The sequence below is a fragment of the Osmia bicornis genome, chromosome 12 (genome assembly GCF_907164935.1).
Source record: "Osmia bicornis bicornis chromosome 12, iOsmBic2.1, whole genome shotgun sequence".
NCBI classification, from domain to species: domain Eukaryota; kingdom Metazoa; phylum Arthropoda; class Insecta; order Hymenoptera; family Megachilidae; genus Osmia; species Osmia bicornis.
The window spans coordinates 3,786,629-3,801,752 of record NC_060227.1 but is presented as its reverse complement, the minus strand read 5'-3'; the positions used below and the strand labels follow the sequence as shown (position 1 = coordinate 3,801,752).

Below are 15,124 nucleotides of genomic sequence, written 5' to 3'. Positions count from 1 at the left end.
ATTAACACTTTGTCTGTCACGCAAATGTTATTGAAAATTTCATTGCGTAATATTCTGATTTTTAACCAATCTTATTCACTATTTTTAGAATATTCCTAAGACCTATATTATAAATACCTAATATGAATATTTCTAATTAGCAGTGGCGGATCCAGAGGGGGGCGATAGAGATTGCCCATAGAGCAGTTGTCTATTATATTTACAATATTTCATTATATTTATTATGCATAATTTTGAATTTCTAATACAAGGACCAAGTAGAAGGTTCGTTGGGCCCATCAGTTAAAAAATATTAAAAATATATCATTTTAATCATTTCCACTTAGATCTTCAAAATTTTGGTTTAGCAAAGAGAGTGATGGGATATGAGATTCAAGTCTAATTTTTTAATTATCTTAAATTTGAGTGTCAAAGTACTCTATTGATGTCCAACTTCTTATATCTTATTAATTTCTCTATTTTTTATTTTTTGAATTTAATGATTTAATTTGGCAAGTAGACTGAAGTGTCCCCGTTTAAATAGTATATGTATGGATATGTTGTGAATGCATAAACATCCGCGGTCCAGCGATTACAGTTGAAAGTATATTCGCGTGGTATCAACGCTTTCGCGAACGAAGACCGTTTTTCCTGCACCGTTAAGTTGTATGCTAGCCGGTTGTTGCGGATGTACATGAAAATAAACAATAATAGAGAGGAGAACGGAGGCCTATGGAATTTATGGTGCGAGCATCTTCGGGAGAAATGCTCCTAGAACGTCGCTCGTATGCTTTATGCGCCAACCGGTACAATGATGGGAAGCAAACCCACGTATTTCTACGGTTCGCCGATGGTTCATTTGAACCAGTGGCAAACTTTTTGCACCAGCTCTCTAGTTTAACGAGAATAGAATGCTTCATCGGAACACGATTCGCTTTGTAAAATACGAGTGAAGTTACTATGAAAGTATTCGAGTACACCATTTAATTATGGCTACCAGAAATGGGCATGCAATGAGATTTCCATTAACCCTTTCACGGCGGACCATGGAGAGAGTCCCAGTTTTAATTTAATTTTGTATTTCATATTATTTTAATTTTCTTAATTTTACAGCGTTCCTTCAAAAATTATAAATTTAACTTTTTCTTAGATAAGCTACATAGATAAAATCATCCAGAACAGTAAAAAGTATATCTTCATTAAAAATCACACGTTCGTGCCCACTTGAATAAAACTGGGCTCGAAGGTGTTAAAATGATTCTAGAGGGGTTAAATAATTAACTATTATCTCGTATGAAAAATCTAAGGCGCGTTTATGTTGAAAGAGTTAAAAAATCTCTTGTATCTCATAGAAAATTTATTTAAAAATAAAATTTATGGAACGGATAAAAATTAGAGCCCTCGCTCTTTTACTGTAATGAAAAATAGTACAACTGACAGAAATGTTGAAACTCACTTAAGAAATACAATGGAAGAATTGCTAGAACAATAACAAGAACATCGTAGAAAATAAAGTGAAAGCAAATTGAAAGGATATAAATTGAGAGCACACTTGACCTTACAATTTTTGCAGGTAAAAGAAGCAATTAATGCTTTTGCTTTAGAGCAAAAACGGTAAACGACTTCCTTGATCACACCGTTGAAATTCAAGTTACCTGTTACCTATTGCTAGTGCTTTTATTTGTTAAGCTAGCACCTACCTGTCAGTCAATTCAATAATTTTATTTTATTTAACTTTCGAAATTTTACTTGCTTATTCCTTTTATGAATTTTAATATCTCTATTTATATTAACCCTTGATTCAACAAAATATGTGTCTACTATTCTATCACATATTTACCAAATATCTCAATAAGAAAACAAAACTCTATGCCCTTCTGCCTCACCTCACAATACAGACCTCAACTCCATCATTTCAGCAAATAACACGCTACTCGTTCCCAGCACCATGAAATCTCATGGAACAATACAGTCTTAAACTAGCCATTTATATAAAATCCTATGTCATTCTCGGAGCCTTGAACTTATTTTCTCAAAGATAAACGTTGAAACGATGAGTCGTCAAAAAACGCATACGCAGGTTGCACAATGATCAAAAGTATCCACTCGGCGAAACGTGAAATCTCATCACCAGAAATCGTGGAAACCGCTTCCTCGTGATATTTCGATTGAAATAACCCCGGGCGACCTCCAGCCGAGAAATATACTTTCTCCTGGGAATGAAACGTTATTAATCTCTTCATCGATCGAAACAAAAGAGAGGAGGCTATTGTTGGCCATCGATGTGTTAAATCGCACAGGTGTATACGTGTGTATCCCGCTGACCTTTTCGCGAAACCGCTTTGAAGATAATACCGACATTAACTGGAGTATGCGGCGTCAGCTAACTGGATCATTATCGTTCCACCACGCCCTGGAACAGCGTGCCGGGTGTTTTGTAAAACGCAGCTCAGCGTACCGTAACTTGCTCTAAAACGTAATTTCACACTTTGCCTGCATTGGGTACCTGGCTGTGGGAATTCGAGACACTATTGTAATTTGCATACTTTCTATTGGCATTTCTTCAGGCTATTAACCATAATATTATTACCAGATACTCTATTTATATAGCGCATCTTATAGATAAAATTAGAAAAGTAAAGGGGTGAATGATTAAGTAGAAACGCTCCGGAGAGTCGGCGACGAAAGGTACCTTCGGTACATCGGTACGTTTTCCTTTATCGCTTTACAATTAATCATCCGCCCAATCGTGTGAACAACTATGAATATAAAACACTAACTAAATTTGATATTTATCCAAAGGGTCTACTTGAGAATTAAACTCGGATGAAAAGCTGTCGATAGCATTTTTTGAAAATGAATATTGCTGAAAGGGATGATTCTTAGCTGAGGGTGAGTCTTGGCCCAGTGTCCATCTCGTGCGAATTTTATTCTCAAGTAGACACCTACCCTTAGCTATCAAAAGTCAGGAAAAGATTAAATTTATTCATAATATTATAGAAAAAGAAATAATTGGAAAGACAATAACTTCGCTAATTTGTCACTTGGCGCGCTAAATTAAACCCGCGAAATTGAAATACAACAGAAATTCACCCTATCGAACAAAATAATTCACTTTACGTTCATCAAAATATAATTCCCCTAGAATCACTTAACCCTCGAACGACGGACCATGGAGAGAACCCGAATTTCAATATAATTTCATATTTCACACAAAATAACCCAGACTCCGCTGTTGAAGGGTTAAAAATGAAAAGAAATAAACAATACCGCTATGTAACATAACATAATAAGTTCCCATACTCGTCAATGAGGTTCGAAATAAAAGCATGAAAAGTGGGACAGATCTTTTGCACGTGTATCAAGGTACAACCGACGGAAGACAAACAGGCACGTTACCTGAAGGGGAGAAGGGAAAGGAAGAATAAGAAGAGGGGGTGTAGTGAGAGTAGCCGCAGGAGGCAGGTACCCGAAGAAAGAAGGAATTTTCACACCAATGTCTGAAAAGGAATTGCACCAGGTGAAACACGAGAGCAACGAAGAGGAAGTATAGAAAGGGATAGAGGGGATGCACGAAGGTAGAGAAGGTATGGGGGGGAGTATACAGAAGGAGAAGGTACGAGAGGTGGGTTAGGTTGGTAGTGGATGGGCATTCGAGGTTTGGGCTGCACGCGTTCCACGGCTAACCAACGATTCACAGAAGACCGGCTACCTTCGATGGAACCGGTTGCTTGTGGTCGATAACCCGACTTCTTCGTGTACTACAGTATCATCGTACACCGAACCGTGTCACCTGAATGGACGACCTCGTAGCAAGTCGAAATCTTCCGTGTTCCCAGTTCGAAGGTGTATCGTTCTGAAAGTGATCAATCGAGAGTGAAAGATATTTCAAAGGGTCCAAGAGTTTGAAGAAATTGTGATAAGATTCTGGCTCCGGAAAGATGAGCGGCCCTAGCGTGGACGTCGTCTGGGACCCACAGACGCAGATGAATTCTTTGGATTGTTGGGATTACTCTATCGAGCTGTCGTGTCTCCAAGGTCCTGAAGGTAGAAGGGACTTTTATACGTTCAGGATAATTAGGATAGTGATTGAAACTGTGATTGTGGATCTTGTGATGGGCTATGTTGTCTTCGTTCCAATAGAATTCCACTTTGTTCTTCCTTTTTTTTATTTGTAATTTTTCTAGTGTACTAATAGGTAAATCTCGTGTAAGTAGAGGAAGATATAGGTATTTTAGTGGTGGGTATCTTATAGTTATGACCTAATAGTTAACTGTTTGTACGACGAGGACTGCATTTGAAATTAGACTTACATTTTGGAGGTTTGAGAGTCTTGATTTTCTTGTAGGATAGGTATTGATTATATTATTGATTATAGATTTGGATAAGGAGAAAGTAGATAATGTTGTAAATTATCAATTTTTAATTTTGTTGTATTATTGTTTTTAATAAATTTATATTATGCAGTATAATTATGGATTCAAAATAGGGAGAAATGCGGAAATTTTTATTTTCGAAACTTTCAATGTTATCAAATTATTATTTATATGTATGAAGACTTAATGAGTTTTTCGAAGTCTTCAAAATATTGTAAATTTTTTTTTGAACTTTGCAGTAAAATTAAATTATAGGATCAAAATATGGAGAAATGAGAAAATATTTTCAAAACTTTCATATAATTAACACTTAATGAACCTTTCAATCTTCAGAAATTTCAAGGATTTCTAATAAACATCAAAATAATTTTGTAGTCATTAAACTTCTGAAAAGTTTTAACTTGACTACCATGAACTTTGTATTACTATTTTTAATTCTCTGGACAATCCAGTAACAAATATAGAAAGATGTGAAAATGATCAAATTAATGAACATCAAAGTCTCCAAAAATTCCCAAAATTATTTATTTTGAATAAATGTCAGTGATTCTAAGGTGACTGAATAGATTGGAAATTTATAAACAAAAATATTGAAGAATATGTTACATGTAATTGATAATTCAATGATATCGTATTTATATACTCGATACGATATCAATATGATTGTTCTACTTTTGATGTACGTTAGGATTCGAACGGTGACTGGTAACGTAAATCCTTATATAATTTCTTACGAGGAAGAGTTGTTTCCTTCGTACCGTGAATTTCATTCGTTGCATTCTTAACCCGCTAACCGGGAAAAAACAAGTTTATCCGTCATTTCAGTGAAAGACAGGCAAAATCTAAATAAAAAATAATCTTCTTGCGATTAAAAGTTGTTACGACATAGCTTTTACAAGATTAATAAAATCTTACATGTATGAACATTAATTTCTTTAGTAATCCAATTAAAATTGGACTCTCTCCAGGGTCCGCCGTCAGAGAATTAAATTGGATAATTTTTGTTTTTATTTTTTACTGATTATTTTTTATCAGTCTGAAATAAAATTTATCTTGATTTTATTTTCAAATCTCATTGTCTTTTGTACATTCAGTGCAAAGTCGAATTCGCTCGATTTGATTATGTACATTTTAAAATGCCAGGGTCAACTTTGGTCGATCAACAATGAATAATACATCATACACATTATAAGTTCGATTTGAATCTTTTTTTTTGAATTTATGCAATTTTTCAAGCATTTCAAATTGTTATAATTTAGGAAAAATTTGTAATTTCTGTAATTTTGCCACAATACAAATTTTTACAGTTTCTTTATAACTCTTATCTCTTTACAAGATATTTTAATTATTTATGATTCAATAAGTCCTTTACCTATTAGATTAGAAAAATGGTTTATGGTATCTTGAGAAGGAATGAGGATTAGGAATTTTAATGACTACTGTAATTGGTGTTCAAATGATTTCAAAGAAAATGAATGAATGATTAAACCATTTTTGCCATGCATTTAGACTATTAAAATTTTCTAATAACTTTTCTAACAAAATTTCTTGAACTAAAACAGAATTTAACTGGAGACATAGTTAAACAACATATTCATTCCTTGAGATCTCATATCTTTTAAAAATACAATAAATAATAATTTTAAATAAAATCTATATTCTGTAAATAAAATTGACCCATGGTACTGAATGAGAAATCACCGATTTCTTTTATATTATACCTTGATACTTTTATTAACTCTCACGTAGACAAAAATATGCAATTTCATTTGGAAAAATTTTCTTGGGATTGCGTGCTCTTGTTGACGTCAATTTATACATTTTATTATACTTTAGAAGAAAGTATTACTTTAGAGCACTGTATATAGTATAAATTAAAAGATGGTGATTTTTAATGTAAAAATAATTGAGAAATATAAAACACTTTTTAATACAAGACTTTGTTTTCATTTCAGATTTACAATTGGCCGCTGAACTTGGCAAAACCCTCCTGGAGCGAAATAAGGAATTGGAGAACATCGTCAAAGCACAACAGTCTACGATCGAAGAACAAGCACAAGAAATAGAGGTAATTTAATAATAAATTCAGGCCAGTGGCGCGACCATAATTGTATAATAGAAGAGTCAACAACATTTTTTATCATACTTTATTCATTATCCTTGATAACATTATCCTCCCAACATTGGTTTCTGAGATTTTCAAAAATATTTCGGTATTTATTAAAAAAAAAAAAGAAAGGATTTTTAATTTTTTAATAGGAGGATCCAGTGACCTTTTTAATCCCCACTCTTCTGGTTGCGCTAATGATTTAAATCATCAACATTGCGCTGATGGTTCATAATTTGAATGAAATGTATAATTTTCAGTATATGAAAAAACAAATAGCTGCCCTGAGGGAGGTAAACGATTCACGACTAAAGATTTACGAACAACTTGAGGTCAGCATTCAGAACTTGGAACGAGCGAATCACCGTCTAGTTGTAGAGAAAACGAGCGACAAGAAACTTATTAAAAGGTATGTAAATTAATAATCTATTCTTAACTTTATTCTAACACCTAAATGATAACTCCTTAAATTTAAGTTTTAATGATTTAACTCTAGATCACTAAACTGTATTAGGTATAAATAGATATCGTCATTTTGATAAGAAATTAGTGATCTAGAGTTAAAAAGTGGACGATTTCGCATGCGATATCGCGTGATCGGATCTTTAGTGACTAACGACATTAAATTATCCGGAAGCGAAAGTATTGAAAGGAAAATAATATTGTATGTTGTTTAAAAAATGTTTTTCTCTTATCTTTGTTGACAGCCAATGTTTAACAATTGAAAATTTGGAGGCACGTTGCGAGGAATTTCAAAAGAAAATCGACGAGATAAACGAACAACATGAAAGTCTACTTCGGCAACAAACAGCGAGCCAATCGACGAACACCACACAAACACAGACCGCTCTGTGGAAAGCATCGGTCACGCCGGGTGGCAGCATACAACAGGTATTAATATTCATGTGATCTTAGATAAGTTCGATAATTATCGGTTATTCCGTTTAGCTACTAAACTACGAACGATGGAAAATCTCGATTTCATCGAGGAAAAAAAAATAGAAAGAACTTACGGTTTCACTATGGAATTTCTAGATTCATTCAGCTGGACGATCGAACTAGATCTTGTTTTTTAATTCCTTCAAAACAAAAGCTTACTATCAAACCTATTATTTACTACAACTACAATTTTTAATTGTAATATGTTGAATACTATTAGAGAAAAAATATATTTTAAATGAATAAATATAAGCAAATGGATAATTTGTAATTCGAAATATAATGCCACTGAAATATTAAAATAAGATAATAAGGTGACGCGAAAATATAATAACGACAACGAGTATTTCAATAATTTAACAGTAATCAATGGTTAATTAATATAAACAAAGGCATTGATACACCTAATATAAGTAAATTATAAGTAAACCGGTGTTATATTAATTTAAATCAAATTGTTTTCCAGAACGCTGCCCCATCTGGCCAGAAACCTTTCCCAGAAGCGAACACGGACCCCAATGTTCGACAATCTATAACAGGAGGGACAAGCGAAGAAGAGGTGACAGAAATGGTCAGGCAGTTGCAGGAAGCACGAAACCAAATAGCAAGGGAACAAAAGAAAAACACAGAACTGAAACAGCAAGTAGCGTCCCTGACACAAGGATACAGTGCCTTAGAGGAACAGTTAAATAATTTACGCAGTACAGAGCAATCTGTGAAGAATCTTCAAGAAGAGATAAACATGCTTGAAGAAGTGAGGTATGCATCCATCAGACCATCAGCATTGTTGTAACTAGGGTTTTGGCTAGGGGCTCTTCAGGCTTCTTTTATAGAAAGATACCTTTCGATATGGGTAGATCTACCACTATAGACTTGAACCTGTTAAAGCTTTATCTGAGATATAACCAATTTTCTAGTTTTATGTACACTTTGGTGTAAAGTAGGCTTATTTTATATAAAGATACTTTTCGGATTTTAAAAAATGATTTTTAATTTAATTAATATTTGTGTAAAATAATACTTATTAGTAGTTAATAGTTTCACGGAAAATTGGAATGTTTATAGGCGGGGCCAACTATGCGGTCGATGCTTGCGAGGAGTAGACAAAACACACGACGAACTTTCTATAATATTGAACCAAGAAGAATACGACGACATTAGCATCGCAGAGTCGCTAATTAATGACACGCTACGAGAACCCGAGCCGGTTGCACAGGTAATTTATATTTTCAATTTTGAATAAATCTATTTTTCGTCCAGCATGCATGGTATAGTTTCTTTTCTCTCTTCTCTAACTTCGCTTTAAATGGTAGATATGCTTGCAGAGTGATTTTTTTGTTCCTTGCTGAATATATATGTATATATAGTTTTCGATGAATTTTTAGTCGCTATGTAAGTTTTGTCCTGTAATAATATCTTGAGATAATATTACTTATTGTTAGCATATTGAAGTACGTATCATTAGCTTGTAACTACGTTACTACTTGTTCATTTATCTCATTTTTATAAAAATTTATGGACAAACAAGGTCACTTATGCAAATTATTTATTTATTTTCTCAATTTAGTTATACAATAGCAATTTAATAAGGATATCTGTGTATAATATTTGTGTATAAAGAATGTAGAATCTTTATTGTAGCTTTATTCTCATTTATTTATTATCATATGTAATTTTCCATTGAAATGATGGTATAAGATAGCCCTTTGTTCCTTCTGTTTTCTGTTTTTAACAATTTTGTTGTATACAGTGAGAGATTAATGGACAGAATTTACATAGCGGTTTAGTACAGGGTGTTCCATTTTAGGTGTACATTCTACACACAAACACAGATTTAAAATGTAAAATAAAATTTTGTCACATTTTTTTTACATTTTTTATTTATTGTTGTATGTGGAATCAGAACAAAATATCACAGAATGTCCTGTACAAATCAAACAAAATGTTGCAATGTAGGGTGTATGATGTACAATTTTAGGTTGTTGCAGATAAAATGGTACATTCATTCACAGCAATATATTTATATATTCAAAAATTTATTGTTACTAAGCCATAGTTTATTTCGTTTTATTTATAACTACAGGTTTAAAATAAAACAATTTAAAAATGCGTCATTTTGATAAGTTTGATTGTTCCAGTGTGATCATTCCAGCTTCAATTTAATATGGTGCACCTGTCATTTTATGGTACTTTTACATTACCAAATCGTGACAGAGTTTATACAGTTGAAAATCAACCATTTAATATGCAACAACCTAACACATGCCTGTAAGGGTTCCAAGTGATACGAGTTTCCTTTCGAAAGTAATACAATTTTATTTGCTTTAGGAAACACTCACAACAAACGTTAAGCAATCCATGGCAAAAAAAGAGACTAAAGACTTTCGTTCCCTGTTGTGGACAACTTTTACGTCTATATGGAAACTACCTACGTTAATTATTGTTTTCTTTCATACAATATGCTACATAAAGAACGAATGCATTATGCCATTATTATTAAAACCATACCGAATACCGATCTTCGTTTTGAGAAAAATATTACCATTAAAGGATAGCAAAAAATTGCTTTAAAATAATTCATTTAGAATGACCAGATACCATAGTAGTTCTTTAATTAGAATTTCAAAGACATATCGTAGTGAAACGTTCCTTTAGCATTCCATAGAACATAGACATTATATGATACAAAAAAGGGAAAGATTCTTAGTATATATTTCTTAATTATGTTCTTTCATGACGAAGTACTAACTGAAAAACACAATTGTAGATTCATGTTGTTGGAAAGTGCTTCATATTAGTGGCCACTTATTAAAAGTATTAAGAATTTCTTTGAGTAGTTTCAGTATTTGTTGAAAGAGAATCATTTTTAATTAGAGTTGTTTAAATATCAAGGCATGTATTATAGGTACAGTATGTTTAAAATAAGCGTAGATACCACTATCATTCTAATGCTATGAATTTGATCACAAAAAAAAATGTATTATAACTTAATTTTATTATTATCAAAACCAATTACTGTTATTGTTTATAATGTTAATTGTTGGTAATTATTTAGTTTACGAACGGCACCTCCGATTTCGATCCTTTTTAAATATGTTACCGAAATCAATATTTTGAACAACTTTTTATATAACTGCCGCTCGGCCTGTATAAAAAAAAGTTCTTCAAAATGTCGATTCCTATAATTTATTTAAAAATCATCGAAATCAGAGGTGCCGACCGTAATCTAAATAATTATCGAAGCCGGAATTCTTTAATTATAATATTATAAGTCTATAATATTATGCTATTATAGGACTATATAATAATTACAATATTATAATTTTAATATTTTAATGTGAAATTAGGAGTAATAGATTATCCTAATTATTGTCACAGTATTACAATATTAAAATATTAAAATATTACATTTTTTCAAATAAACATTTACACGCAAATTGTGGGACCTCCTCTTACACCCAATATTTTTTTTTTCATTTTAGACAGTATTTTTTTACTATAAATAATGAAAACTGAAAGACTCATCAATTTAAAGTAAAAATCCTTAAAATAAATTTCAGGTATTTAGGTTATGGTGTCTATGCTTATAATAAACAGACTGTACAATCTCTATCCTATAATTCATTCAATTACTACTTTGCGGATTTTATTCTGCTCTTTAATTCTGTTTCATAATTTAGTAGAAAACTTTGAAGAAGTTAATTATTGAGAAAAATGAAGAAAGTACAGTTAGAGGTTTATTTCGTTAAGACTGGTTAGTAATAAAATGTTGGTTAAAATAAGGTGTAGGTAAAAAAAGAAAGTAAACTTATAACTGAGCACTTACATTTATTTAATTATCATGAGTTTAATATGATAAGCTAACGAGGGTTGAACGACATGGTTTTTATTAATAAAAAAAAGAACAATTTGTATGTATATAATAATAGAGCCGAAAAGAAAGACGAAAGAAAGGTTTAATTTCCAAAGAAACGAAAAGACTGCGTTAAATTAAACGAATTAGAATATAAGTTTTAATTTATTGTGAAAATTTGAAAGATTGAATTTGGTGATGCTGCTTACTTCTTTTTTTCTTTTTTTAGAATTAAGTCTGCCTTCTCATTATGATTATTTTTTTTTTTCAATGTTGTTCGAGCATGACTGAATATTGTTAGTATATCTAGTCGAAGTATTTGTTAAAATTATGTTGTACAATGTAAGTGCCAGATTTATATGATATTAAATAAAACATATTTTTTCCAACGAACAATCGTTTCTTTTATTTAACGTCCTATAAATCTGGCGTTTCCTTAACCTTACATCCGGTCATCCCTGTTTTTACATTTTTGTATTTAAATTCGAATTTTCATTATATTTGCTAAGTAAATCAGTTATTAAATAAATTAAATTTAGTATAACTTTAGTTGCATCACCAACTTCATTCAATTGTTTAATTTCAAATTATCACAAGGATTGTTTTCAAATTATCTCGTAAAATTATTAATGAAATTAAATTTTAATATATTTGGGGAGAATTATATTGCGTGAAAATTAAAATGCCAGTTATTGTAATTTTTTGTTAATACTTTTTTAAACTAATTGGGCAAATTTTTCATTTTTTTTTTAATGTAGAATCATCCCTTTTTCAGTTGTATCACTAGTTATCTGATACCCTGTACATTTTTACAAGGTTTAATAATAAATTTCACCAATCATTGAACGCCTAAACACATCCATAGACCTTGAAGAATTAATTTGTCAAACATCTAGGTAAAAAATACAAATGTGTTACAGGAGACAATCGAGAAGGAGGTACCAGCCAACGATCTAAGCAACCCTTACAGAGTTCTAGTGGAAAAATACCAAGCGTTACTAGAAGTTCAGAGGCGTTCAGCGCCCCGACGTAAGGACAGCTTACGCACACCATACATGTCCTTGCAAGAAGAACTGGAGATGTCCGGCGAGTTCAACAGTTTTCAGAACTCCACATCAGAAACAGAATTGCAACAAGAGTCGACGAAATCTGCAGTTGCAAGTGGTACGCGTGCCAAAGCAGAGGGTAAGAAACCGTTTTCCGCTACCCCGACAGATTTCTCCGAAGCGGAAACATTGTCTTCCGGTTTCTCGGACGAGACAAGCAACAAAGCAACCCAAACCGATGGAAGACCCGGCTCGTTCCTTTGCTCAATTGCCGATGGTGAAGATTGCAAATTTAGTATTTACGACGACAATAGTCCGTTTGAAAGTAGATTCCGGAAGACGCCTGAATATAGGCAAATATTTAGTGAAATATTCAGCGTGCTGAAGAGAGCAGCGGAAGCTAAAGACGAAGGAGAGAAGCTGCCTCTATTAGACGACTTGTCAAGTTCTGTTGTACATCAGTCACAATCGTTTGCGTCGGAAGACGTTCCCAGTGAAACCACGGACGATAATCAGAGTGTGGTTTCATCAGCTTTGTCCTCCACCGTATCTGAACCACTTTATAGAGTCCAAACTCCTGTTTCTAACTCAGTCAGCGAACAATCACACAGTAATAACGAAGCGTCAACCACTGTATACACAAAGAACGAAAAGATGGTAGGTCAACGTAATTCAAATGTCTGTCGTTTAGATTATATGACGGTTAACATACACATTAAAAAATCAGCTAAGAAACACGCTAACAGAAAATTGACACACAACGAGAAACCGATGCTACTCGACGGAAGCTCGACGCCCAATCAAAAGTTCGCTCGTCAGAAATTGAATAATAGCGGGAAAAAGAAGTTCCGGCCGTTCAGCGTGACCGATCAAAATGGCGGCGCGTGTAACGGGTACACTTACTCGAATCGATCGAAAGAATCGTCGAATACCGGTAGACAAGCTAATAATTTATGCACACGTAACGGCAATGACCAACACAATAACAGTTTCGAATATAGGAATTACAAACCGAGCACTGCGTCTGAAGAAGTTGCCCGGCTGAAGAGGTTAGAAATGACTTACGCAGAAGTTCTTCAGTTGCCAAAGCTAAAACGAGAAGCCATGGTAAAAGCTAAAAACGCAGCCAGGGAAGCGGGAAAAACTTTTTCTACGTAACGCGTGGTTGAAGAAATTAAGAACTTTTGAATTTTTGAACTTAACCTCGCTTGATCCATGCGTTATGATACAGTGAGTGTAAAAAGTGTTTGTACAGAGAGTAATTCCAAAGATAATTTTGTATAACTCGGTTTATTAATAAACTTTCTTAAGAAGAACTGAGATGTTCGCATAATATTTGAAAATATTTTGAAAAATCCCATAATCGGCAGAATTATCTGCGTAAAAAGTATTTGTACATAAATCAGTCCAATTTTACTTGAGTTGCCTATTAATGATTAATGGGCGACAGACTAGAGTTCCAATTTTAATTTTAATTTTACACTGATCCTTTAAAAATCATCTTTATATTATAGTATATGAAATTCTTTCGTCAAGCTATGTTCGAATTAATTTCTAGAATAAAAACACTATCCTATGCGCGAGAATTTTACTGCTGACAGTTCTCTAAACGTAGTGAAATCCAACCGCGCATTAATGTATGTATTTTTAATTCTCAGTTTTTCTGCACTGGCATGGAGGTGAGTAAACTCATGGAAGTTTATTAATAAAGCGAGTTATATAAAGTTTTCTTTGGAATTACTCGATGTACGAATACTTTTTACACTCGCTGTATAAAAAGTTCAAAATTTCTTAATTTTAAACGAACACTTAGACAGAAACATGGTTAAATTATTTCAGATGGTTCAGTATTGGTAATCAATATTAATTAAACATACTTTGTAAATTGCGGGTAGTGTCTACGAGGTACTCGACTACAGTGGCTGTCCGATAAGTAGCTGCTTTCAGGATAGACTACTTAGCGCGGCTACTTATGAAACGGTCACTGTATTAAATTTTTTAATTGTATTGCGCGTAGTGTCTACTAGGTACAGAACTATTAGACATTAATTTTTTTATTGTATTTTGTATGTTAATTGTATATCTTTTTTTCATGTGGATGAGCGTGGGTAACAAAGGTACACAACTTTAATATATATTGTCGGCGATATCTATACGAGATTAACGAGAAAGACAAACCAAGTCGTAAATTTGTTTTCTCTTAGAAGTTGTAGTTGTGATAAAGGAATAAAGTTATTTATGTGCCATTTACTACGTCAAATTATAATTGTTAACTATTCCAAATACTACTTGCTCGATACTTCTCCCTAATAACTAATACCTAATACCTAGAGAAACTCAGCGCATGTCATTAATAATACGTATGGTATATTAATTTTTATATTTCATAATCATACACTACAGTATTGTGATCATCTTATACCGAGTAAATTAAATTAAATAAACTCCGGAAAGAAATTAAAGGACGATTATTGTATTGGTTGTACCCTCTTCATACAGACCTGATATCGTGGGGTGTCAGGGACCCCAAAGCACAAGGGATGCTCGTTGCATATCGACATTATGGCATCTGGGGTGTCAGAGACCCCGATGCTTCGATGGCGCTCTCTACATACCGACCTGACATCGTCTTGGGGTGTCAGGGACCCCGGCGACACTGCGCATCATTAAAATATCATATGGGGTGTCAGGGACCCCGGTGACACTGCATGCCGACATTACAGCATTGGGGTACCAGGGACCCCGGAGGTAATAGCAAAATATAAGATCCAAAAACGAACAAATCGTCTAACATTTGTTCAGAATAGCGATAGATTTGACCGGA

The 15,124-nt window shown here is 33.1% G+C and overlaps 1 protein-coding gene across 3 annotated transcripts in view; it reads left to right on the top strand.

The window, feature by feature from the left end:
* The window catches only part of LOC114871409 (cerebellar degeneration-related protein 2), a 55,294-nt gene extending 40,744 nt beyond the window's left edge, over positions 1-14,550 (top strand). For 2 of the 3 annotated variants that reach the window (XM_029177245.2, XM_029177244.2), the window contains exons 2-7: positions 6,311-6,423; positions 6,723-6,871; positions 7,170-7,353; positions 7,868-8,160; positions 8,467-8,617; positions 12,175-14,550. In XM_029177245.2, coding sequence (XP_029033078.2) covers positions 6,311-6,423; positions 6,723-6,871; positions 7,170-7,353; positions 7,868-8,160; positions 8,467-8,617; positions 12,175-13,458 — 2,174 coding nt within the window. In that variant the 3' untranslated portion in view covers positions 13,459-14,550. Of the gene's footprint in view, positions 1-3,603; positions 4,027-6,310; positions 6,424-6,722; positions 6,872-7,169; positions 7,354-7,867; positions 8,161-8,466; positions 8,618-12,174 lie in introns of those variants that run through there. The other variant, XM_029177243.2, reaches the window with a different exon arrangement.
* Positions 14,551-15,124: the final 574 nt, after the last annotated feature.